Genomic DNA, 26240 nt, shown 5'->3' with positions numbered 1-26240 from the left:
TGGTCTCCTTCCTATCGGAAAGATGTTGTGAAACTTGAAAGGGTTCAGAAAAGATTTACAAGGATGTTGCCAGGGTTGTAGGATTTGAGCTACAGGGAGAGGCTGAACAGGCTGGGCCTGTTTTCCCTGGAGTGTCGGAGGCTGAGGGGTGACCTTATAGAGGTTTACAAAATTATGAGGGGCATAGATAGGATAAACAGACAAAGTCTTTTCCCTGGGATCGGGAAGTCCAGAACTAGAGGGCATAGGTTTAGTGTGAGAGGGGAAAGATATAAACGAGACCTAAGGGCCAACTTTTTCACGCAGAGCCTGGTACATGTATGGAGTAAGCTGCAAGAGGAAGTGGAGGCTGGTACAATTGCAACATTTAAGAGGCATTTGGATGGATATATGAATAGGAAGGGTGTGGAGGGATATGGGCCGGGTGCTGGCAGGTGGGACTAGATTGGGTTGGGACATCTGGTCGGCATGGACCGCTTGGACCAAAAGGTCTGTTTACATGCTGTACATCTCTATGACAGTATGTGGTTTTAGTGAATTAATTACAGAACTGCCTGATAATACAAAATGAACCTTTGGGTTTTTAATAATTGCCTTTTGACTTGAGCATTAAAAGTTGGTTTACATACATTTCCGTTTTCTGCTGTACATTGTCCTCATGATGCAGCAGTCATGCTTCATGATGGTTTTGCAACACATTGGAGTAATAACACTGTGCTACTGTATAATATACAAGTTTGTTTGTAACATTTCCTTCAAATGATCTTAACATGTTATAGAGAAATTTATAAAACATGGGCCAGAACTTACTTGTAAGGATGGGTAGAAAATTTCTGGCAATACCACTCTGTCTTCTAGGATATGCAAATATTTGGACCTGAGAAGGCAAGAGAGACATTGGTTCAGGTCTTCTGTCGCATTTCCCTGTACGCATTGGCATGTTGAATTATATAAAAGTGTTATAGTACAATTTGGAAATTAAATTATTACACAGTATGTTGTGTTCTTTGCCATCTCCTAGAGATATGCATAATTCTAACTTTTTTTGTATTTGTAGTCACTACATGCGACAGATACTAGAAGCACTACGCTATTGTCATGACAATAATATCATTCACCGTGATGTGAAGGTAAGGTAATTGACTGGTGATGCAGTTTTGTTTGCAGAAAATCCCTGAGCCGAGCCTTATTTGTAGAAGAATATAAATACTTTATCTAAAAAATGAAACTAATTTGCTTAAGAATTTACAAAAGTTGATTGTAATGTGTCTGTACATTTTTTTATTAAACTGAATAAGAAAATATATAACCACATTTGTGATCTATTTGGAATTTACTTTATGGACCAAGGCTAATATGTCTTGTGTTGCAAGGTTTGTTGTTATTGATATCACTGTCCTGTTGAGTCTGCATCACAAAAACAGTGCTGTTGTAAATCCAATTTCAGCTGAATAAGCTTATGTTGCTGATTTGATATTGGATCTAAATAGCACTATCTTGGCCACACATGTGTTTTATAACATAATGTACACGGGCTGGAAGTCAGAATGTGGGTAGTTTTAGTGTACAAATTCATCTATCAAAGCCGATATGTTGTCCAAACTCTCAGCTGTTTCCTGATATCATGTTGAGTAAATTGAATTGGCTGAAGAGGAGCCAGTGTGTCATTGTAGAAGCCTCAAAAGAAAGCTGTGAATGGCTATCTATTAACCTTTCAGCCTTGTTTTGTTTGGCACTCATGCTGGAATCATGAAACATGGGGATGCTCATGGAGCCACCATCTCTTGGTTTCTCAACTGTCCAGAATTATTCATGATTGAATGCAGCAGAACTTGATGTTTTCCTGATCTGTTGATTGTGGGAGAACCAAACTCCATGTATAACAAACTGCCACCTCTTCGATAGCACACATGTCATCATATGCTGTAATATTTGTACCTCGTTGCTATTTCTGTGTTCATAATATCTCATTTAAAAAGTGTTGGTCAGGTTTGTTTGTAATAGAGGTTTGAAGGATGTGCTCAGTCATGAGGCCACAAACTTCTTTGGAATAAATTCTGCTTACTGCTTCAGTAGTTTGATGGCTTGGATCACGGAGTGTATCCAAGCGGTTCTTTTGGATTTGGTTAAATATAATTAAGATAAGACTCGACAACAGCAATTTGCTAAAATGTGGATGTTTATTAAGTAATAATAATGATGAGAATAAGAGTCATAAACAGAAAAGAAAGGAGAAAAAGCAGCAAGTCTCACACCTTTTCTGTCCTTTGGGGACCCCTTGATCAGCGGCTGGTCTGAAGGCTTAGATTCCTTCCTGGCACTGTTTTGTGATCCTGGCCTGAGGTGAAGTCCAAATCTCGAAACAAAATTCTCTCTCTCATAAGATGTAACAAACAGTACAGAAACAGCTACAGAACAAAACAAAACTGCTAGTGCCTTCTTTGACCCATAATGGAATGTTTACAGGACTCATTCAAAGTCATGCAACTGTCGAATATCATCACTACCTTTCCCAACCTATTTTTCCTTCCTAAGCAGTTGATTCCAGATATGAAGGGATTTCTTAGAAGGAGAGTTTGAGTAAGTTGGGCCTCTGCTTATTGGAGTTTAGAGGAACGAGAGAAGACCCTGTGGAGACAGAAACAGTTCTTGATAGAATTGACAAGGTAGTTGTGGAGAGGTTGTTTCCCCTTATGGGAGAATCGGATGAGCAGGCATGATCTTCGAGTATTCAATTGCCTCGAGCTTTACTGCAGAGGACTAGTGAAGCTGATTCGTGAAGCTGATTCATGAAGCATATTCATAGCTGAGATAAATATATTTGTATTCATTAACTTTACTGCCTTTTCCCTATAATACTTGATTTCCTTACTGATTTAAAAATCTGTTTATCTCAGTCTTGACTATACTTAATAACCCAGCCTCTACAGCCTTCTGCGAATTCCGCATTCACAGCCCTCTGAGAAAAGAAATTTCTCCTCATCTCTGTCTTAAATATACACACCTTTCTTCCGAGAGTTTGCCCTCTTCCACAAGGGAAACAATCTGCCAAGTCCTCTAAAAAAAAATTTATTCCATAAAATTCTTTCACTCTTCTGTATTCAAATAACTATAAGCTGAATCTACTAAACCTCTCCTCATTAAAACAATCCTTCCATACCTGGTATGAGTCTAATGAATCTTCTATGGACTATCTGTAATACCAGAGCATCTTTCCTTAAATAAGGAACCCAAAACTTTTCACAGTATTCCAGCTGGGGGTGGCACTGTGGTCCTTGGTTAGCACTGCTGCCTCTCAAGACCAGGGACCCAGGTTCGATTCCATCCTTGGGTGCCTGTTGGAGTTTGCACATTGTCCCCATGTCTGTGTGAGCTTCCTCCCACAATCCAAAGGTGTGCAGGTTAGGTGGATTGGCCATGGGAAATGTGGGATTACGGGGATGGGGTGGGTCTGGGTGAGATGCTCTCTGGAAGGTCAATGCGGACTTGATGGGCCGAATGGGCTACTTCCACACTGTAGGGATTCTGTGATACCTTGTGCCCATCAAAACTGTCCTGCTTTTATATTCCATTCCCTTTGAAATAAACAGATACTAGCTTTTTGTGATTCAAAAGGGCTCCCAAATCGTTTTGTTCTGTAGCTTTCTGCAGTCTTTCTCCATTTAAGTAATATTCCCTTCCCCTCTTTTTCCTGCCAAAATGTATGACTTCACATTTCCATAACTTATGTTCCAGCTGCCAAGTTTTAGTCCATTCTTTTAAACTGTTTGTATCCCTCTGCAGACTCTTTGTGGCATTTTCACCACTTACCTGCCCACCTACTGTTATATCATCTGTAAGCATAGCTAGACTATATTCATTTTCCTCAACCAAATAATTAATATATATTGGAAATAGTTGTGGTCCGAGGATTACTGATTAGTTATTAGTTACGCCATTAGTTATAGGTTGCCATCCTGAAAATGCACCCTCCTTAACCCAACTTTGTCTTCTATAAGTTAGCCAAACTTGTATCGATGCTAACATATTACCTCTAACATTATGGGTCCTTATATCCTAATGTGTAGTAACTTACTGAGTGCCTTCTGGAAATTCAAATAGATTACAACCACTGCTTCCCCTTTATCCGTCCTGCTTGTTACCTTCTCAAAGAATTCTAGCAATTTTGACAGGTGTGATTTCCCCTTATAAAGTTGTGCTGACTTTGATCATGTTATGTATTTCTAAATGCACTACTATTTCACCCTTTAAAATAGACTGCATGACAATTTCCTGATGAGATGTTAAGCGAACTGGCCTATAATTATGTTTTTGTGTCCTTCTCATTTTAAACACAGATGTTACATTAACTGTTTTCCAATCCCCTAGAACTTTACGAAAATCAAAAGATTCCTGGAATATTATTACCAATATATTCACCATCTCTATAGCTACTTCTGTAATATTGTAAGATGCATCCCATCAGTCTCAGGGGACTTATAAGTTGTTATTCCTCTTTAGGGAGAGAAAGTGAAGACTGCAGATGCTGGAGAGTCAGAGTCGAAGGGGATAGGTTGGTGGGGAAGGTGGAGCAGAGAGGTGGGAAAGAAGATGGACAGGTCGAGAGAGTGCTGCCAAGTTGGATAGTAGGATCTGGAATGAGGTGGAGGGAGGGGAGATTTGGAAGTCGATATTGATGCCTTTTGGTTGAATGGTCCCAAGGTAGAAGATGAGGCCGCCTTCCTCCAATTGTCAGGTGGTTTGGGTTTGGCGTTGGAGGAAGCCCAGGATTATCCCTCTTTAGGTTCCATAGCACTTTTTCTTTAGTGAGAGTTTTTATTTCCTTTCCTCCCATTCACCCTGGAATATATTATGCTCTGGCTCTAAAGAATAAGACTTTATTATTAGGGGCATAGAGTACAAAAGCAAACAGAATATGCTGAATACATACAAGACCTCAGCAGGAATAATGTGTATAGTTCTGGACATCGCACTTGAGGAAGGTTTTGGATGCATTTGAGAGTGTGTAGAAGAGCTTTACAAGAATCGTTCAAGGGATGAGAAACTTCAGTTATAAGAATAGTCTCACTATATTCCTTGGAGACAAGAAGGCTAAATAGAGATTTGTTAGAAGTTTTCAAAATCCTGACAGGCCGGAGAAACCATTCCTGCTCAAAACAGGATCGAGGAGGGGTGGTTTTAATGTGCTTTGCAAAAGAAGCAAATACAACGTGAAACATTTTTTTTTTCACTGAGTAGCTAGAGGATGGAATGCACTCCTTGGAAGTGTAGTGGAAGCAGATTCAGTTGAGGTGTTCAAGAGGATGTCAGATTATTTAAATATAAACAATGTGCAGGATTGCTGGGAAAAGGCAGAAGTTTCTTAATAAGCCATAGTACTCTGACAGCTAGCGACAGTTGAGATAGCACCTGCACAATAAAGATTCCATGATGAGTATCTGGCCATCTTCCAGAAGCTTTACACTCCTGACACTGTCCAGTCTAGTCATTTTAGGCAGTAACCACAGTTGGCTCACCAATACAGTTGGATGATTCACTCGATTGACAGCTAACTAGTTGTATTTAACAGTATTCTTCATCAATGGAAGCAGTAAAAGATGCCAGTCTGTACATTGTCATTAACCCTGCACATTGAGCACTGTGTAGAAACATCTGATTGATGCCAGGCAGGATTGTCTTCTTGTTTGTATCCAGTATGCTTGTAAAAAGATTCACTAACATCAAGCCAGCATTATTCTTAGACCATTGTCTTGCTGTCCCAGTGTCATCTACAGAAATACCTCATGATTAACCGGGTGACAAAGGATCTGAATGAGAAATTGTCCCCAGAAAACATCGAGGATACCAAAATGGAAAATTCAACTGGAAAAGCATGGATTCCATCCTTGAATTCCTTGCTATGGGGAACAATCAGGGCAAACAAGCTTTTTCGTCAGAGGTTTTCAGAAGGTTAGAGACACTTGCGGAAAATGTCCTAAACTCCATGCTGAATCTGCTCGTGTAGTTATTAATAGGTATTGATGTTGAGGATCTCTATGTGCCAATGGGCCTGACTTTTTGCTTTATGCGAAATAATCATCCTTTTCAGAGTTTGTCGAGAGCAGAGTGAGATGTGCTCACAATTTTCTTTTGAAAAGGTACACTGAAAGATCTCTGATCAGTATCTTTGTGAGAACATTCCCCTATGTTGCACTTACCTTAATGGCCACCATCATGTGTGACACCATTAAGCATGAGAAAGTTCTATCTGTTATGAAGGATATATCTGACTATGTTGCTATGGAATGCTCCATTCATCTGGCCCTTGCATACTACCTGTCCCTTCTAGAAATATTTGCACAGAGAGACAGTTTGGACTGCAAGTTCATCAGGTAATTGTCTACATGTAATCTCCTCAACAGCACAGTGATAAAAGAGATAGTCAATGCTATCCGAGGGTTCCCTGAGCAGTATTACAGTTATGAGGTTTTTAAATTATATTCTGGATCATGTCTTTAAGTGTTATGTTGTTCTGAATCCTCCCTGACTAAGGCAAGGCATCTGAAGAGGATTCAAAGAACAATTGGCTGGGATGGAAAATTTCAATTATAAAGAAAGGTTGAATAGATTGGTATTGTTTTCCTTGGAACAGTAGAGACTGAAAGGTGGCATGCTTGAGATTTATAAAATTGAGGGACAGAGAAAGAGACAGGAAGAAACATTTGGTGGAGGGTTCAGTGACCAGAGGGCATAGATCCAAGATGAGGGGCTGGAGATTTAGAGGAAATGTGAGGAAAAATTTTCATAGGAATCTTGAAATCACTGCATTTAAGAGTGGTAGAGGCAGAAGCACTTGTAATACTTAAGAAATATCTTTATGGGCAATGTAATGCCAAGGCATACAAGGCTATAGGCCAAGTACTGAAAAATGGGATTTGAATAGTTAGGTGGCTGTTTTTGAGTGGAGTAGAGTCATAGAGATGTACAGCATGGAAACAGACCCTTCGGTCCTACCCGTCCATGCCGACCAGATATCCCAACCCAATCTAGTCCCACCTGCCAGAACCCGGCCCATATCCCTCCACACCCTTCCTATTCCTATACCCATCCAAATGCCTCTTAAATGTTGAAATTATACCAGCCTCCACCACATCCTCTTGCAGCTCATTCCATACACGTACCACCCGCTGAGTGAAAAAGTTGTCCCTTAGGTCTCTTTAATATCTTTCCCTTCTCACCCTAAACCTATGCCCTCTAGTTCTGGACTCCCTGACCCCAGGGAAAAGACTTTGTCTATTTATCCTATCCATGCCCCTCATAATTTTGTAAACCTCTATAAGGTCACCCCTCAGCCTCCGCGCTCCAGGGAAAAAACAGCCCCAGCCTGTTCAGCCTTTCCCTGTAGCTCAGATCCTCCAAACCTGAACAACATCCTTGTAAATCTTTTCTGAATCCTTTCAAGTTTCACAACGTCTTTCCGCTAGGAAGGAGACCAGAATTACACACAATATTCCAACAGTGGCCTAACCAATGTCCTGTACAGCTGCAACATGACCTCCCAACTCCTGTACTCAATACTCTGACCAATAAAGGAAAGCATACCAAACGCCGCCTTCACTATCCTATCTACCTGCAACTCCACTTTCAAGGAACTATGAACTTGCACTCCAAGGTCTCTTTGTTCAGCAACACTCCCTAGGACCTTACCATTAAGTGTATAAGTCCTGCTAAGATTTGCTTTCCCAAAAAGCAGCGCCTCGCATTTATCTGAATTAAACTCCATCTGCCACTTCTCAGCCCATTGGCCCATCTGGTCAAGATCCTGTTGTAATCTGAGGTAACTCTCTTCGCTGTCCACTACACCTCCAATTTTGGTGTCACCTGCAAACTTACTAACTGTACGTCTTATGCTCTCATCCAAATCATTTATGATTTGGGCCAAAGGATCTTTCTATGTGTTGTAGACATCTATAAGATAAAATATCAGAGCCGAATTAGGCCATTCAGCCCATCAAGTCAGCTCCACTCCTTGATCATGGCTGATATGTTTCTCAACCTGTCTCCAACATTCTCTTTGTAACATTTGATCCTCTTAATAATTAAGAACTTATCTGTCTGTCTTAAATACACTCAATGACTAGATCTCCACAGTCTTCTGTGGCAAAGAGTTCTATAGATTCACCACCGTCTGGATGAAGACCTTCCTCCTAGTCTCAGTTGTTAAAGGGTCATCCCTTCATTCTGGCCCTTTGGTCCTAGTTACTCCTATTAGGGAAAACTTATCCACACCCACTCTATCCAAGCCTCTTAGTATTCTCAGTTTCAATGAGATTCCTTTCTCATCCTTTCAAACACCATTGAATACTCACTTAGAATCTTCAACTGCTTCTCATATGACAAGCCCTTCATTCTTGGAATCATTCTTGTGAACCTCCTCTATATATCTCTCCAAGGCCTGTATATCCTGCCCTACATATGGGCCCCAAAACTGCTCACAGTATTCCAAAAACAGCCTGCCCAGAGCGTTATACAGCCTCAGCAGCACATCTTTGCCTTTGTATTTGAGCTCTCTAGAAATGAATGCTAACGTTCCATTTGCCTTCCTAACTACCAATAGAATCCAGTATATTAATCTTTATTTAAGATACCTAACCTAGGACTTGCACTATTTAGAAAATAGTCTATGTTTCTAATCTTCCTACCAAAACATCACACTTCCCCGCATTGTATTCCATCTACAACTTTGCCCACTGTCCTTCTGTAGCCTTCCAGCTTTCTCAACAATTCCTGTTTCTCCACCTATCTGCAATCTTAGCAACAATGTCCTCAGTTCCTGTGTCCAGATCATTAATGTATAGCATGAATAACCCTGTGGAACAACACTAGTTACTGGCTGCTTTCCTGAAAGAGACCCCTTTATCCCGTCTGTCTTCTGCCAATCATCCAATCCTCTATCCATGTCAGTATCTTGCCCCTAACACCATGTACTTGTACCTTATTTAGCAGCCTCTGTGCAGCACCTTGTTAAAGACCTTCTGTAAATCCATATAGATCATGTCCACATGCTTTCCTTTGACTAACTTGCTCATTACCACCTCAAACAATTCTAACAGATTTATCAGGCATGACCTCTCCTGTCACTCTATGTCTGTAACCTCCTAAGCAAGGTGCGAATTTCACATAAAGGGCGAGGCTGGTATGCTAACAGTAAACAGAGTTTACAACACTGAACTTTTGGGCACCAAAAAGAGAGTTACAAAACAGCAGCTGCTGTTGTCAATAGAAAGAAGAGGAAAACTGTATGCTCATTGATTGGTATGTAATAGCTGTCTTAGATGTAAGAAATTTTTAAAAATCAAATTGAAAACTAATCAAATCTCCATATTACAGAGGAGGAAGTGCTGGATGTCTTGAAACACATAAAAGTGAATAATTCCCCAGGAACTGATCAAGTGTACCCTAGAACTGTGGGAAGCTAGGGAAGTGATTGCTGGGCCCCTTGCTGAGATACTTGTATCATCAATAGTCACAGGTGAGGTGCCAGGTTGGCTAACGTGGTGCTGCTGTTTAAGAAGGGTGGTAAGGACAAGTCAGGGAACTGTAAACTGGTGAGCTTGATGTTGGTGGTAGGCAAGTTTTTGGAGGGAATCCTGAGGGACAGGATGTACATATATTTGGAAAGGCAAGGACTGATTAGGGATAGTCAATATGGCTTTGTGTGTGGGAAATCATGTCCCACAAACTTGATTGAGTTTTTGAAGAAGTAACAGAGGGTTGATGAGGGCTGAGCAGTGGATGTGATCTATAGGGACTTCAGTAAAGTGTTCGACAGGATTACCCACGGGAGACTGTTAGCAAGGTTAGATCTCATGGAATACAGGGAGAACTAGCCTTTGGATGCAGAACTAGCTCAAAAAGTAGAAGACAGAGGGTGGTGGTGGAGGGTTGTTTTTCAGACTGGAGGCCTGTGACCAGTGGAGTGTCAGAAGGATCAGTGTTTGGTCCACTACTTTTCAACATGTATATAAATGATTTGGATGTGAGCATAAGAGGTATAGTTAGTAAGTTTGCAGATGACACCAAAATTGGAGATGTAGTGACAGCGAAGAAGGTTACCTCAGATTACAACAGGATCTTGACCAGATGGGTCAATGGGCTGAGAAGTGGCAGATGGAGTTTAAATTAGATAAATGCAAGGTGCTGCATTTTGGGAAAGCAAATCTTACAGGACTCATACATTTAATGGTAAGGTCCAAAGGAGTGTTGCTGAACAAAGTGACCTTGGGGTGCAGTTTCATAGCTCCCTGAAAGTGGAGTCACAGGTAGATAGGATAGTGAAGAAGGCTTTCCTTTGTTGGTCAGAGTATTGAGTACAGGAGTTGGGAGATCATGTTGCAGTTGTACAGGACATTGGTTAGGCCACTGTTGGAATATTGTGTACAATTCTGGTCTCCTTCCTATCACAAGGATATTGTGAAACTTAAAAGGGTTCAAAAAAGATTTACAAGAATGTTGCCAGGGTTCGACGATTTGAGCTCTAGGGAGAAGTTAAATTAGCTGGAGCTGTTTTCCCTGGAACATTGGAAGCTAGAAGGTGACCTTAGAGGTTTATAAAATAATGAGGGGCATGGATAGGATAAGTAGACAAAGTCTCTCCCCTGGGGTGGGGGAGTCCAGAACTAGAGAGCATAAGTTTAGGGCGAGAGGGGAAAGATATAAAAGAAACCTAAGGGGCAGCTTTTTCACATATGGAATGAGCTGCCAGAGGAAGTGGTGGAGGCTTGTACAATTGCAACATTTAAAAGGCATCTGGATGGGTATATGAATAGGAAGGGTTTGGAGGAATATGGGCCAAGTGCTGGCAGGTGGAACTAGATTGGCTTGGGATATCTGGTCAGCATGGACGAGTTGGACTGAAGGTGTGTTACCGTGCTGTACATCTCTATGACTCTAAATAAAATAGAGATCTCTCCGTCTGCCGCTCGCACGAGCACTTTCTATGGCTCCTGCTTGTGTGCTGGCTCTCTATGGCTCCTGCTGGTGCGGGCACACTCTCTGTGGCTGCCTCTGGTGTGCGTGCTCTCTCGAGTCTTCTGTGTGAGCGCACATCCCCCTTTCACGTCTCCTGCATGAGCGCGCCCCCTTGTGCCATGTTTGCCCAGATAATGTATTGAAAGTGAGGCTGACCGTGCTCCAATGTTCAGACTGATTCTAATCTTTAAAAAAAAGGATTTACAAAATCTTACATGGATTCATACAGTTTTTGAGCAAAATAAAACATCATTCTGCAGATACAAATTCACCCCACCAACGTGTGTGTGTGCGCCCGTGAGAGCATGTATGTGTGTGAATGTAAAGGGGTATAAGTCTGTGAGAGGGTGCGTGTGAGTGTGGGAGTCTATGTGTGAGCGTATAAGATAGGGTCTGTGTGAGTTAAATTTCCCTTGAGAATGTAGAAAGTTCTGGGATTTACATATGAAAGAACTGAAACCAACATGCCCATTCTAAAAGATGAAAGACTTAACAAACAATCCAGGTCTTATTCAACGTATAATTTTAGTTACCTCACACTGTAAACCTTTGCTATAAGTTCTGCAAGACTTAACAAACAATCCAGGTCTTTTTCAATGTATAATTTCAGTTACAGCACGCTGTAAACTTTTGCTATAAATTCTGTGTCCTACAATCTTATACTTCATAACCACCTGATGAAGAAGCAGTGCTCCGAAAGCTAGTACTTCCAAGTAAGCCTATTGGCGTATAACCTGGTGTAGTGTGATTTTTAATTTATTACACCCCAGTCCAACATGGGCACTTCCAAATCATTAATTTAAACGAACGTTTCCCGAGCTACCATCCATTCTCAGGAAGAGTCACCGGACCAGAAATGTTAACTCTGATTTCTGTTCACAGATGCTGCCAGACCTGCTGAGCTTTTCCAGCATTTTTTTGTTACTGCGAATGACCCATTTAGTCCTTCTATTTCACTTCTATTCATTAACCAATTTGCACCTTGTGTCACTATTTTATCTCTAACTCCATACACTGTAGTTTTGCTTGTAAACCTCTGTGTGTAATCTTATCGAAAGTCTTTTAAAAACCCAAGTACCCAGTGTCCAATGGTTTTCACCATGATCTATTCTGTTTGTTACTCTGGTAGCAGGTTTACCAAACTTGATGCCCCTTTCATTAATCTATGTTGCCTATGCACAATCGTATTATTTTCTAAGTGCCTAATTTTTCGCATATTTCATGATTGATTTTTTTCCCTACTGTTGATTCAAGCTAAAGGGTTGTAAATCCCTGTTTTCTCACTCCCTCTTTTCTCACATAGTGGGCTTACATTTACTACTTTTCAATCTGTGAGCAGCTGTAATTTGGAAGGCAATCACTGATGCACTAACTATCTCTACAGTTACCTTATTCAATGTTCAGGCTTGTGGATCATTTTATGTCAGTCCAAGCACTTTATCTACAATAAGTCTCGTTAATTTGACTAGTCCATTTTTTTTTAACTGCTACTAATTTCTTTCAGTTCCTCCTTATTGATTGTCTCTAGTCTCTCTCGTGCAGCTTGGTGGTTTATTCTATCTTCCTCTGTGAGACACAATTTTCCCAGCTCATGAACAACATGGGCAATGGTGAATCAGTTGGTAAAGTATGGCAGGAATGAAAAAATGAAAGTTGTGACATCAGGGAATAAAAAGTCCATTTCCATTTCTGCTGCACAGCAAGTTTCTCCTTCAGTACCATTTAAAACCTTAAGTGATCAGGAGTGTCAACACTGCCAATTGTAGGCTTAAGTCAGGATTCTCCAAGTGTATTATCGCTCAATTCTACAGCGCTCAGTTAACTACGCCTCTGTTTATAACAATTCAGTTGTGTTGTTTCAGTCCTTGCAGTTATTAATTTAGTTATAGACCATGAAATGCCACACAGTGAAATGCAAACGTTTTTGAATTTGTGCCCAATGACAATAAGTGCATGAAGTTTCAGGAAATCAACATGCCATGTTCATGTTTCTGAAAAGTTCCTATGATAGTGATGAGTAGTTGAAATTAGTGTGTTACAGTCAATATTAGTCTTACAAACCATACTTCTTCAAATTTGTTGTTGATACATGATTAAGTAACAGCAAAAGTCATGATTAATTTAAAGTTTTTTTTTGCTAAAACAACATCCAGTTCAAATGAAGCACCTTAGCAATTGGGGAAATCAACTTGCGGTTTGTAACGCAATAGATACAGGAAGTTGGTTTGACTGACTTGCTTTACTTCTGCTATATTTAAATATTGAACGGTCTTGATATTTTCAGTTCCTTCTACGGTAACATGTTTTTGAATAGGGCTGCAACAGTTTCATTAGGAGTGATTTGCAATCATTTTTACCAAACATGCTCCCATTTGTATGAATTGTACGTACAGAGTAGTTTCAATATACAGTAACACAAGCATCCAAAAATCCTAATTGTTTCCATTGACTTTATTGTGACCTTGTGTGCCAAAGGAGTACACTATGGAGGTTGTGGGTAGTGAGGCATTATTGGTGGAGCTGAGAAATGAGAAGGGTGCAGTTACATTAGTGGGCGGCACGGTGGCACAGTGGTTAGCACTGCTGCCTCACAGCGCCAGAGACCCGGGTTCAATTCCCGACTCAGGCGACTGACTGTGTGGAGTTTGCACGTTCTCCCCGTGTCTGCGTGGGTTTTCTCCGGGTGCTCCAGTTTCCTCCCACAGTCCAAAGATGTGCAGGTCAGGTGAATTGGCCATGCTAAATTGCCCGTAGTGTTAGGTAATAAGGGGTAAATGTAGGGGTATGGGTGGGTTGCGCTTCGGCGGGTCGGTGTGGACTTGTTGGGCCGAAGGGCCTGTTTCCACACTGTAAGTAATCTAATCTAATCTAATCTAATCTAATCTAAAAAAAAAAAAAAATTGTTGGGGCTGTATCAACAGTGAGCGTGAGGTAGTAGAACAAATAGATAAACAGATTATGGAAAGATGTAGAGGCAATAGGGTAGTAGTGATGGGAGATTTTAATTTTCCCAACATTGACTGGGATACACTTAGCGTAGAGGTCTGGATGGGTAGAATTTGTAAGAAGCATCCAGGAGAGTTTTCGAGAGCAGTATGTCAATAGTCCGACGAGGGAAGGGGCCATATGGAACCTGGTACTGGGCAACGAGCCAGGACAAGTGGTAGAAGTTGTGGTGGGGGAATTTCTTTGGGAACAGTGACCACAATTCTGTAAGTTTTAGAATACTCGTAGATAAAGATGAGAGTGGTCCTAAGGGAAGACTACTAAACTGGGCCAAGGCCAATTATATCAAAATTAGGCAGGAGCTGGGAAATGTGGATTGGACACAGCTATTTGAAGGGAAGTCCACTTTTGATATGTGGGAGGCTTTCAAAGATAGGTTAAAGATAGTGCAGGATAAGCATGTCCTGTTGAAGGCAAAAGGATAGGAAGGGCAAGGTTCGTGAACCGTGGATGACAGAAATTGTACGACTAGCCAAGAGGAAGAGGGAAGCGTACGTGAGGTCTAGGCAGCTAAGAACAGAATGGGCCCTGGAGGAATATCGGAAGAGTAGGACAAGTCTTAAACGAGGAATATTGCGGACAAAAAGGGGTAATGAAATAGCTTTAGTGAGCAGAATTAAGGAGAATTCCAAAGCATTTTATTCTTATGTAATAAGCAAGTGGATAACTAGAGAAAGGATAATGAAGGAAGGCTGTGTGTCGAACCTGACAGAATGAGTGAAATTCTGAATGCTTACTTTGTATCAGTGCTCACTGAGGAGAGGTACATGATGAATCTTGAGATTAGAGGTCAAAGTTTGATTAGTCTGGATCATGTTGGCATAAGTAGGGAAGATGTGTTGGGTAGGCTAGAGGTTATTAAGGTGGATAAATCCCCAGGACCAGATGGGATCTATCCCAGGTTGCTGAGGGAGGCAAGAGAGGAAATAGCTGGGGCCCTGACAGATATTTTTGTGGCATCGTTAAATACAGGTGAGGTATCAGAGGACTGGAAGGTTGCTCATGTTGTCCCTTTGTACAAGAAGGGTAGTAGGGATATTCCGGGTAACTACAGACTAGTGAGCCTGACGTCAGTAGTGGGAAATTTACTGGAGAGGGTATTGAGGGATAGGATCTATTTATATTTTGAAAAGAATGGGCTTATCAGTGATAAGCAATATGGTTTTGTGTGGGGGAGATCGTGCCTTACCGAGTTCTTTTGAGGAAGTGACCAAGTTGATAGATGAAGGAAGGGCTGTAGACATCATATACATGGACTTTAGTAAGGTTCCCCATGGTAGACTAATGGAGAAACTGAAGTCACATGGTGTGCAGAGTGTTCTAGCTAGGTGGATAAAGAACTGGTTGAGCAACAGGGGACAGAGAGTAGTAGTTAAAGGGAGTTTCTCAAAATGGAGAAAGGTGACCAGTCGTGTTCTGCAGAGGTCAGTGTTGGGGCCACTGTTGTTTGTGATATACATAAATGATCTGGAAGAGGGCACTATTGGTATGATCAGTAGGTTTGCAGGTGACACGAAGATTGGTGGAGTAACAGAAAGCATAAGGGAATGTCAAAGAATACAGGATGATATGGATAGACTGGAGAGTTCAGCGGAAAAGTGGCAGATGGATTTCAATCCAGACAAATGTGAGGTGATGCATTTAGGCAAGACTAATTCTAGAGCAAATTATACAATGAACGGATGAGCCTTGGGAAAAGGTGATGGGCAGAGATATCTGGGAGTTCAGGTCCATTGTGCACTGAATGTTGCTGCACAGGTGGATAGAGCGGTCAAGAAGGCATATAGTATGCTTGCCTTCATTGGACGGGGTGTTGAGTATAAGTGCTGGCAAGCCATGTTAAAATTGTACAAGACTTTGGTTCGGCCGCATTTGGATTACTGTGTACAGTTCTGGTTGCCACATTACCAAAAGGATGTGGACGCTTTGGAGAGGGTGCAGTGAAGGTTTACAAGGACATTGCCTGCTATGGAAGGTACTAGCTATGAAGAGAGGTTGAGTAGATTAGGTATATTTTCATTAGAAAAAAGGAGATTGAGGGGTGGACCAGATTGAGGTTTACAAAATCATGAATGGTATAGACAGGGTGGATAGAGACAAGCTTTTTCCCAGGGTGAAGGATTCCATAACGAAAGGGCACGCTTTCAAGGTGAGAGGTGGAAAGCTTAAGGGGGATACACGCGGCAAGTACTTCACACAGAGGGTGATGGGCATCTGGAACGCATTGCCAGCAGAGGTGGTAGAGGCAGGTACGGTAGATGCACTTAAGATGCGTCTGAATAGATGGGGAGCAGAGGGATACAGATGCTTAGGAATTGACCGACGGGTTTAGACAGTGCATTTGGATCGGCTCAGGCTTGGAGGGCCGAAGGGCCTGTTCCTGGGCTGTAAATTTTCTTTGTTCTTCTGCTTTATTTTCCAAAGTGATCCCTTGCGTGTATTTAATGTAGATTCTATTAAACTATGCAAAAGGGCTTAGATGCTAGCTATGAATATGAATATATCTGGTTCTGTCCAAAGTTAAGAAAACTTGCTCTGCAGTTAATCTAGCCAACATCACTTATCCAAAAGAAGGTGTATGGAGTTTACTCCTTTTGGCCAGTAAAATTGGAGAATTTTTAAATTTTATTTGGCACTATCATTACTTTCATCCATGGAACTCAATATTTTGCTTCCAAGTAATGTGACTCAATTGCTGTTGAAAACACCTGTGTAGATGATTCAAAATATTATAGAAGAATCAACTGTTATTTGTCAGGGTGGAATGATTTATTTGCAAATGTAAATGACTACAAGTTTGACACTGCAAAATGAGGTGTGTAACCATAGTTTAGTGAAAGGAAATCCTCTGATTATCATCAAGATTGAAAATTAGAACAGTTCTTGGACAAAATCAAAGTGGTGCATTTCACTAACATTTCAGAGGAACTCTACAAGGCTTTATCCAAAACATGTCGTATCTCAGCCTATTACTATGTGGACATGCCCCAATGATCATGAACTAAATGTGTATATATATATGGAATTTTGCTGCCTTTTGCAATATTTTGAGAGTTGAAGACTAGATAGAAATAAGTATTGCCATAAACTCTGGAGAGGAACCTAAAGGAAGACTGATGACTAAATATTTAATTTTTCTGGCAACACTTCCAACCAAGCTAATATCAGACATAGTGATTGCATTCCTTTGGATTGAACCAGGCAAGTCAGCCAAGAGACAACTGGCATTTGGGCAGCCCAGAATCTCTATTAAATTTGATCTTACTTGCACCCTGGAGAGGACATTCCAGTTTTGCTGCAGAGGGTCAGCACAACACTGCGAGCAGCATTTAAAGTGATGAGTCCATTCAATTCTGCTGGAGAGAACATCATCTCAACAGTGCTCAAAATACATTGGACAGCAGGTGAGTTTGCTTCCAGAAGTACTCAAATTGACCAGAAGAATTCGATCACAGGGCAACCAATCAGAAAAGTCACCCTATTCATTGAACTGCCAAAGCGCTTGAGCAGTTGCTGTCCAATCACAGCCTGAATCCCCCTCGCATTTGCTGCTGATAAGGTTTACTAATGAATCTAACATCTCCTGTGATCACAGCAGAAAAATCATCTGTGATTGAAGGAGCAGTGAACAGTTGGAAGTAGCAGCAGTGACTGAGTTGTCAGGAATCCTTTTAGTAAGACTAGGACGGAACCTTTAACTAAAGATAAGTGGGTACCTTTTGCAGCTGGGGTTTGCTGTGGTGAGATATTTTCTGGGTGCAGGAAGGACACTGCAAGAGGAGTTAGGGATGGAAGAGGAGGCTGCAAGAGACAGTGAGGGTGGATGAGACTGAAATTTTACATGTTGAGTCTACTTGCCAACAATGTATCACTGAAAAGAGCATGTGAAAAGGTTTTTATTTCCATAGGTTTTAAAATTTATAGGTGGAGAACATAGTAAAATGAATAGACATTTGTAAATGAAGCAAAGAGATCTCCCACCAACTCTCAATGCAACAGATTGAGAAGAAAGTAGTTACCTTCATCCTTGGAATAAATAATTTAAAAAGTTATTACTGGAATAACACTATATGCCTTCTTTATATATTTGGGAAGAACAGTTTGGGAGCCATGTCAGTTTGCAAAGTGAGCAAAGCTAGGCATCTCTGTGGGCACCAATACAAATGAAAAATACTGCAGATTCTCAAAAAGATCAGAAAAAAAAGAAAATGTTGGAACTGCTGAACAGTCTGCCAGCGTCCGTAGAGAAATTAACGTTTACCCTTTGATACGATGATCTTTTATCAGAACTGGAAACAGTTAAAGATGCAAATGGTTGTAAGCAGCTACAGAAACATAAGTTAGACGACAGATGGGATACCATGTGCAGTAAACAGAACTGCACTGGAGAGGGTGCAGAGGAGATTCACCAGGATGTTGTCCAAGTTGAAAAGTCTCAGTTACGTGGAGAGAATGAATATTTGATCTGATATATTGTAGTCACATGTACCTAAGTATAGTGAAAAGCTTTGTTTTGCAAGCAGTATACGCAGATCATAGCAAAGAGGGACATACAGATCACAGGGTACTTAGACAAGAGCAAGGCATACAAGGTTACAACTGCACAGGAGGTGCACAAAGCAAGATCAACATTAGCAAGATCAACATTGTTGGATAGGCTGGGTTTGTTTTCCTTGGAGCAGAGGAAGGTGAGGGAGGATCTGATTGAGTTATACAAAATTTTGAAAGGCATAGACAGGGTAAATCATGAAAATCTTTTCTCTGTGGCAGATGTCTAAGACCAGAGGATATAAGTTTAAGGTGTGGAGTAAGTGGTTTAGAGGAGATCTTAAGGAAAGATTTTATCACCAGTGGGTGTTAGAAATATGGAATGTACTGCCTGAGAGGATCGTGGAGGCAGATACTCTTGCAACTTTGAAGAAGCATCTGGGTGTTATTTAAAATTCCAGTGTGTAGTAGACAATGAACCAAATGCAAGTAAATGAGATTACTGTAGTTTGGTATTTGTTACTTAGTATAGATATGGTGGGCAAAAGGACCTGTTTGTATTCTGAATATCTAAGAAGCAGGAAAAGGATGGTAGAAGCAGAGGGAACAAAAGGGAACATCTGTGACAGTTTCCTCTGTCTGGCCTCCGCTTCAGTGATGGGATGGCAGCCAGGAATGCTGGAGTGTAGCAATAATGTGACACATCAACATTGAGTTGGGCAGAGGTTTAGGTAATAGCGTTTATGAGAGATGGTCTTGAGAGGGAAATGAGTGCCAGCATGAACTAAATGAGAACTGAGAATAGATGCATGGACAATGGAGTGGGAACTCATGAACTTCTCTTTTGTTGTGATTTTATTTTCATTAATATCTCGAGTTGGACATCCCAACTCCTCACAACCAGTTCAGTACAAAAGGAAATCTGTACTCAACTGAGAGATAAATGTCATTCTAAGCAATGTTGCTATCTGTTTTCTTGGCTGAAGAGTCATTTTGTGAATGTTATTTGAATCAATTTAAGCAGCATGAATCAAAAAAATAAGACATCATTTACTCGAAGCATAGAATGTGATGTCACTGGCTGGGTCAGCATTTATTATCCATCCCTATTTGGCCAGAGTGCAGTTAAGGGTCATCCACGTTTTTGTGGATGTGGTGTCAGACCAAGTAAGAATAGTAGAATTCCTTACCAAGTGTGTATTAATGAATTGGATGGGATTTTACAACAATCAACAGTAATTGCCATTATTCTTTTTATTCCAGATTTTGTATTGAATTCAAGTTTCACTGTCTGTTATGGTGGGATTCTAATTCATGTCCTCAGATCATTTAGGGGATGGTTCCGGATTAATTGTCGGGTGCAATTACTACTCGATCACTCACTCCCGCTCCTTTTAACATCCTTCTGTCTCCTGAGATGATGGGTTGCACTTTGGTGATAAACTCTATTAAAATTAACCTGGTGAAGCTCAGGATGACAAGGCAATCTCTGCTGCATTTACTGCAGATGAAGACAACAGGCTTTGGGATGAGTGTATGCTGATGGAATTAGCACACTTCAAGACTTCACTGTGACCTTGTGTAAAGAGATACCAAAGATACATTTGAGATAGTGAAGGTGAACAATGTTTAGCTTTTTCTCCTACTGATATGTGTAGTTCAGATCTCGTTCTATGAAGGAATACACAAGAGACGGAGGTTAGTTGGGCTCAATGTCTGGTGTTTTCGGTCAGGTTGTTCTTGTTTCACTCTGTCTTACTGAGCTGGGCAATGACAGCTGCAGCTTTTACAATGTGTTAACTTTACGTTGGAATTATAATGAGTCAAATTCAGATACAAGCCAGGAATCCTTTATCTGAAAACCTGAGGACCAGCTGTTTTTTGGATGATGAATATTTTCAGCTTTCACATACATTTGCCTTATCCTCAGATTTTTTAATACTCATGTCACAACCAAAAGCAAAATATTTCTTGAACTCTTAAACTCATTGTACTCAAGTCTGTTGGGGAATGGGTTCACATTATCTTTTTGGAAACTTAGTATCTATAAACTTTCTTTTCATTATCTCTGCACTTACCATTTATTGTTTCCATTTGTTACAACACTTACCACTTAAGATCTGTTAGGGCTATTTGGGGAAAAAGCTTCACTTTGTTTGGGTTTATTTCCCACACCTCAGGAGGGACATACTGGCACTGGAGCGTGTCCAGCGGAGATTCACACGGATGATCCCTGGAATGGCAGGTCTAACATACAAGGAACGGCTGAGGATCCTGCGGTTGTATTCAATTGAGTTTAGAAGGTTAAGGGGAGATCTAATAGAAACTTACAAGATAATACTTGGCTTGGAAAGGGTGAACGCTAAGAAATTGGTTCCGTTAGGTGAGGAGACCAGGACCCGTGGGCACAGCCTTAGAATTAGAAGGGGTAAATTCAGAACAGAAATGCGGAGACATTTCTTCAGCCAGAGAGTGGTGGGCCTGTGGAATTCATTGCCGCGGAGTGCAGTGGAGGCCGGGACGCTAAATGGCTTCGAGGCCGAGATTGATAAATTCTTGATGTCACAAGGAATTAAGGGCTATGGGGAGAACGCTGGTAAGTGGAGTTGAAATGCCCATCAGCCATGATTAAATGGCGGAGTGGACTCGATGGGCCGAATGGCCTTACTTCCACTCCTATGTCTTATGGTCTTATGGTCTTATTTCAGCCAATCAATTTTATTTTCAAAAGGACCCAAACTCAGCATGTCTACAGATCTATTTGGAAATATCTTTAGTCTTTAGGTCATTTCATGTTTCTGACATCTGGATAAAGGATATCTAATACCCCTTGAGTAGTATCAAAATCATCAGCCATTTCTGCCACCAGAATAGCACATCCAACAGAATTTGCTCATGATAGGCTGAAATTCTGAACAGGTAACTTTGGATTAGATGAACATGCTGGTCTTTGGAAATTTCAACAAAGTCAACCATGAACAAATACATGGAGATGGACAGCGGCATTTACTGCACAACAGAACTAACTGGATTCCTGATGAAGGGCTTTTGCCCGAAAGGTCGATTTTCCTGCTCCTCGAATGCTGCCTGACCTGCTGTGCTTTTCCAGCACCACTCTAATCTAGACTCTGGTTTCCAGCATCTGCAGTCCTTGTTTTTACCGAACTAACTGATAAGGCAATTGTTAATGCTCCTAATTTGTATGTTTGTATGGGTGTTAAAGTTAATCCCACAAAGTAGGAATGTGGATTTGAGGCCACAATGAGATCATGATCTTCTTGAATAGTGGAGCAAGTTTGAGAGCCTGTTTGGCTTACTACTGCACCTAATTAATTTGTTCATAGTACATTTTTCAACTGAGGAGACCAATGACCCTCAAGAGATCAGTGAATGTTCACTGCCCATTTCCCTAGCTGAAAACATAAAGGCCATAGAGGTGTTGTCAGATTTTGTACTGCAGCATGAAAACACCAAAACTATGGCAGATTGTGTCATACTCATCCAAAAACCACATGCTAGTCCTAAAAAGATGACAGTTCATCTATCTAAGACCTTCTATTTATCAATGTCTTTCACAAGTAAGACCACTAAGTGTGAATAAATGGAATAATAAAATACTTTTTAAAACAGCTGTACTGTGGTTACATTTGTGTTTTTTTTTGTGTAGTTTATAAAGGGCCCTACTTAGCATTATAAAAGCACTATCAACATTCCTGGATCACCTGGAGTTCAACTAATCACTATTTTGCTGTTTACAGGCGATTGTAGAGCCTAAATATATGAACTTTAGAATCATACTGTCTAACATATTGATGTTTCCATCAAAAAGTCTTGGGACATGCTATTTGTCATTCTGATGATTAAATAAAACTCTATTGGTGTGTGACATCTGTCTATTTGCCACTGAAAGTGTTTCCCATAGTTAAATACCAATGTAGTATCATGGGTATAGAACAACTCTGAGGATTTTGCACACGTTTCTCTTTGATTTCAGGTGAGCAAGATTAACAAAATTCCATTGATTCTGATATGGAAGTAAATAATGCAATCAAGATATTTAATTTTATTTAGGGATTCATTTAAAGAATTTGGGACAGTAGTGAATAGGAATACTCAAACTTGTTTTTATTTGAAAGGAGTCACTGTGGACATTGGACTTCTTTAACATTCACTTCTTTGAAGTCACTTGACTTAAGTTAGTTGTTTGGAGTGCAATTGAAGTACAGCTTGCTGCAGGAATTTTCTTCTGAGATTACCCTTTTTTAAGATCCATTGTGGTAACTGAAACCCTGATCCAACTTTTCTCCTGAAAATCCACTGAAGGAGTTATGTTTGACGATTCCTTGTGACTGCTCTTCAACGAACTGCGTTTGAAGATTTCAGGGATGACCAATTGCCTGTGTTTAACGACCCATCCACTTGCCCTAGCAGACCATTTGAAAGATATCTTGAACATTTCATATCTTTTTTTTCCCTTCACACACTAACAGTTATTAGACAAAATCTTTCTTCCCTCTAAATTGATCTCTACAGAGATCTTGTTTTAACCCGGTATCTATAGAGTCATAGAGATGTACAGCACGGAAACAGGACCTTCGGTCCAACTCGTCCATGCCGACCAGATATTCCAACCTAATCTAGTTCCATTTGCCAGCAGTTGGCCCATATCCCGCTCAACCCTTCCTATTCATATACCCATCCAGATGCCTTTTAAATATTGTAATTGTACCAGCCTCCACCACTTCCTCTGGCAACTCATTCCATACATGCACCACCCTCTGCGTGCAAAAGATTCCCCTTGGGTCCCTTTTATATCTTTCCCCTCTCACCCTAAACCTATGCCCTCTAGTTTTGGACTTCACCACCACAGGGAAAATACCTTGTTTATTTATCCTATCCATGCCCCTCATGACCTTATAAACCTCTATAAGGTCACCACTCAGCTTCCAATGCTCTGGGAAAACAGCCTCAGTCTATTCAGCCTCTCCTTATGGCTCAAATCCTCCAACCCTGGCAACATTCTTGTAAATCTTTTTTGAATTCTTTCAAGTTTCACACTATCCTTCCGATAGGAAGGAGACCAGAATTGCGCACAATATTCCAAAAGTGGCCTAACCAATGTCCTCTACAGATGCAACATGACTTCCCAACTCCTGTACTCAATGCTCTGACCAATGAAGGAAAGCATACCCTTCTTCACTATCCTATCTACCTGCGACACTATTTTCAAGGAAGTATGAACCTGCACTCCAAGGTCTCTTTGTTCAGCAATACTCCCCAGGACCTTACCATGAAGTGTATAAGTTGTGCTCTGATTTGCTTTTCTGAAATGCAGCATCTCGCATTTATCTAAATTAAACTCCATCTGTCATTTCTCAACCAATTAACCCATCTGATCAAGTTCTCATTGTAATCTGAGGTAACTTTCTTTGCTGTCCACTACACTTCCAATTTTGGTGTCATCTGCAAACTTATTAACTTATACCTCTTTTGTTCACATCCAAATCATTTATATAAAATGACAAAAAGTAGAAGACCCAGCACCAATCCTTGTGGCACTCCACTAGTCACAGGCCTCCAGTCTGAAAAGCAACCCTCCACTACCACCTTTGAGCCAGTTGTGTATCCAAATGGCTAGTTCTTCCTGTATTCCATGAGATCTAACCTTGCTAACCAGTGTCCCATGAGGCACCTTGTCAAGCGCATTACTGAAGTCCGTATAGATCAACATTCAACTGTATGTGAATCAGCTTTACATTTTTGCAACATATTTACTGTTAACACAATAAATCACTAATTTTTGTTCTTCATGAAAAATCCTAGATGGTGAATCTTTTTATCTAAATAGGATAAAGTATATATTGGCCATATGGGTAAATGGATAAAACATTTAATGTTGTGATTAGCAGAGTAATAGGACTAGATAGAGACAGCTCTCCTCTGCTCTCTCTCTTAATGTTAAGGTGTTGGACTGGGCTGGACAAGGTCAAAAGTCACACGACACCAGGTTATCGTCCAATGGATTTATTTGAAAACACTAGCCTTTGGAGCGCTGCTCCTTCATCAATGACTTGCACCTGATGAAGGATTAGCTCTCCAAAGGCTAGTGTTTTCAAATAAACCCATTGAACTATAATGTGATGTCATGTGATTTTTGACCTCTTCTATAAGTGTATTAGTTAGAAACTGTGGTACAACTTGCATCAAAAACTGACAATGCCAACAAACCAGCCATTAACTGAAAAAAATGACAAATTAGAAATTTGCATCACAATAGACAGAATGTTTAAAAGTCGTTTGGCACGCTTGTCTTCATTGCTCAATCCTTTCAGTATAGGAGTTGGGAAGTCATGTTGAGGTTCTACAGGACATTGACGAGGTCTCTTCTGGAGTACCATGTCCAGTTCTAGTCACCCAATTACCGGAAGGATATTATTAAACCAGAGAGGGTTCAGAAGAGATTTACCAGAATATTGCTGGATATGGAGGGTTTGAGTTATAAAGAAAGTCTGGATAGACTGGGACTACTTTCAGTGGAGCATAGGAGGTTGAAAGGCAACCTTATAGAAGTTTATGAAATAATGAGGTTATCAATATAGTTAATGGCATTGTCTTTTCCCTCGGATGGGAGATTTCAAGAGTAGGGCACAGATTTATACGGTGTGGGGGGGGACAGAGTTTTAAATAAGACACTAGGAGCAAGTGTTTTACCACAGTGTTTGTGTGTGAAATGCACCTCCTGAGGAAGTGGTGGATGTGGGTACAATTACAATGTTTAAAAGATGTTTGGTAGATACATGAATAGGAAATGTTTGGAAGGATATGGGGCAGGAACAGGCAGGTGGGACGAGTTTAGTTTGGGATTATGTTTGGCATGGACTGGTTGAACCAAAAATTCTGTTTCCATGCTGAATGACTCTAACTATTCACCTGAAGTGTTCACCCGCATTTATTTATTTGGATTTACAGCATTTGCATTTTATTTTTCTTTATTGCAACTTAATTTTTTTGTCATGAACCTTGGATGTTAACTCATTTTGATTTTGAGGAAACCATGCTTGTAACTTATAATGCCTTCATGCTTTAAAGTTTGTGAGCTGTGAAGAAGACTCTTTCAGTTTTTACAGTAACACTGAGTATCCTGGCCAATGTTATTGAGGACACTAGCCAAATTCTTAATTCCTGTTCTTTAAATTTTAGTCGAGGAGTCATCGGATTAAAAATAGACCCATGTTAATTGTTAACAATAATTTATTAGCATAATTAACAACATCTGAACATTAATATTTGATATTCAAACAATTAGAAAGTAGAATTCATGTATAATGAAAAACACAAGCAGTTCAGTTGTATCGTGGTAAGTCAGCATTAATTTATTTGCGCTATAATCATTTATAGTCGATAACGCTCTGAAATTTAGACAAACCGATGACATTAATTTATGATTCTATTTTTTAATAAATAGCCAGTTAACAGTATTATATAGTTTGCCTGTTGGCTGAATTACAATTTGTATGCTAGTAGTTCCTGAAACTTTCAGAGAGACTTCTTTCTGCATTAAGAAATGCAATAAAGAAGGCTGAAGTACAGGAGCAATCAAAAACAAAAAAGATACAGCAGAAACATTTTTCAAAAGTCCCTATATCATTTAATCAGAGTGAAGTATCAATAAACTTTACCATTTTTTGATATGAGTGACCCCAAATATTTGTGAGCATACCATGATCCCGCCAGTT

General features: G+C 40.4%; 1 protein-coding gene across 1 annotated transcript in view; it reads left to right on the top strand.

Annotated features, from left to right (window-relative positions):
• Positions 1-26240, top strand: part of caska (calcium/calmodulin-dependent serine protein kinase a) — a 468988-nt gene that overhangs the window by 208218 nt on the left and 234530 nt on the right. The window contains exon 5 of the mRNA XM_043701523.1: positions 1058-1130. Coding sequence (XP_043557458.1) covers positions 1058-1130 — 73 coding nt within the window. The remainder of the gene's footprint in view (positions 1-1057; positions 1131-26240) is intronic.

The sequence above is a fragment of the Chiloscyllium plagiosum genome, chromosome 12 (genome assembly GCF_004010195.1).
Source record: "Chiloscyllium plagiosum isolate BGI_BamShark_2017 chromosome 12, ASM401019v2, whole genome shotgun sequence".
NCBI lineage: Eukaryota > Metazoa > Chordata > Chondrichthyes > Orectolobiformes > Hemiscylliidae > Chiloscyllium > Chiloscyllium plagiosum.
Note: the sequence above shows the minus strand (reverse complement) of the source record. Positions and strands in the feature narration are given on the sequence as shown.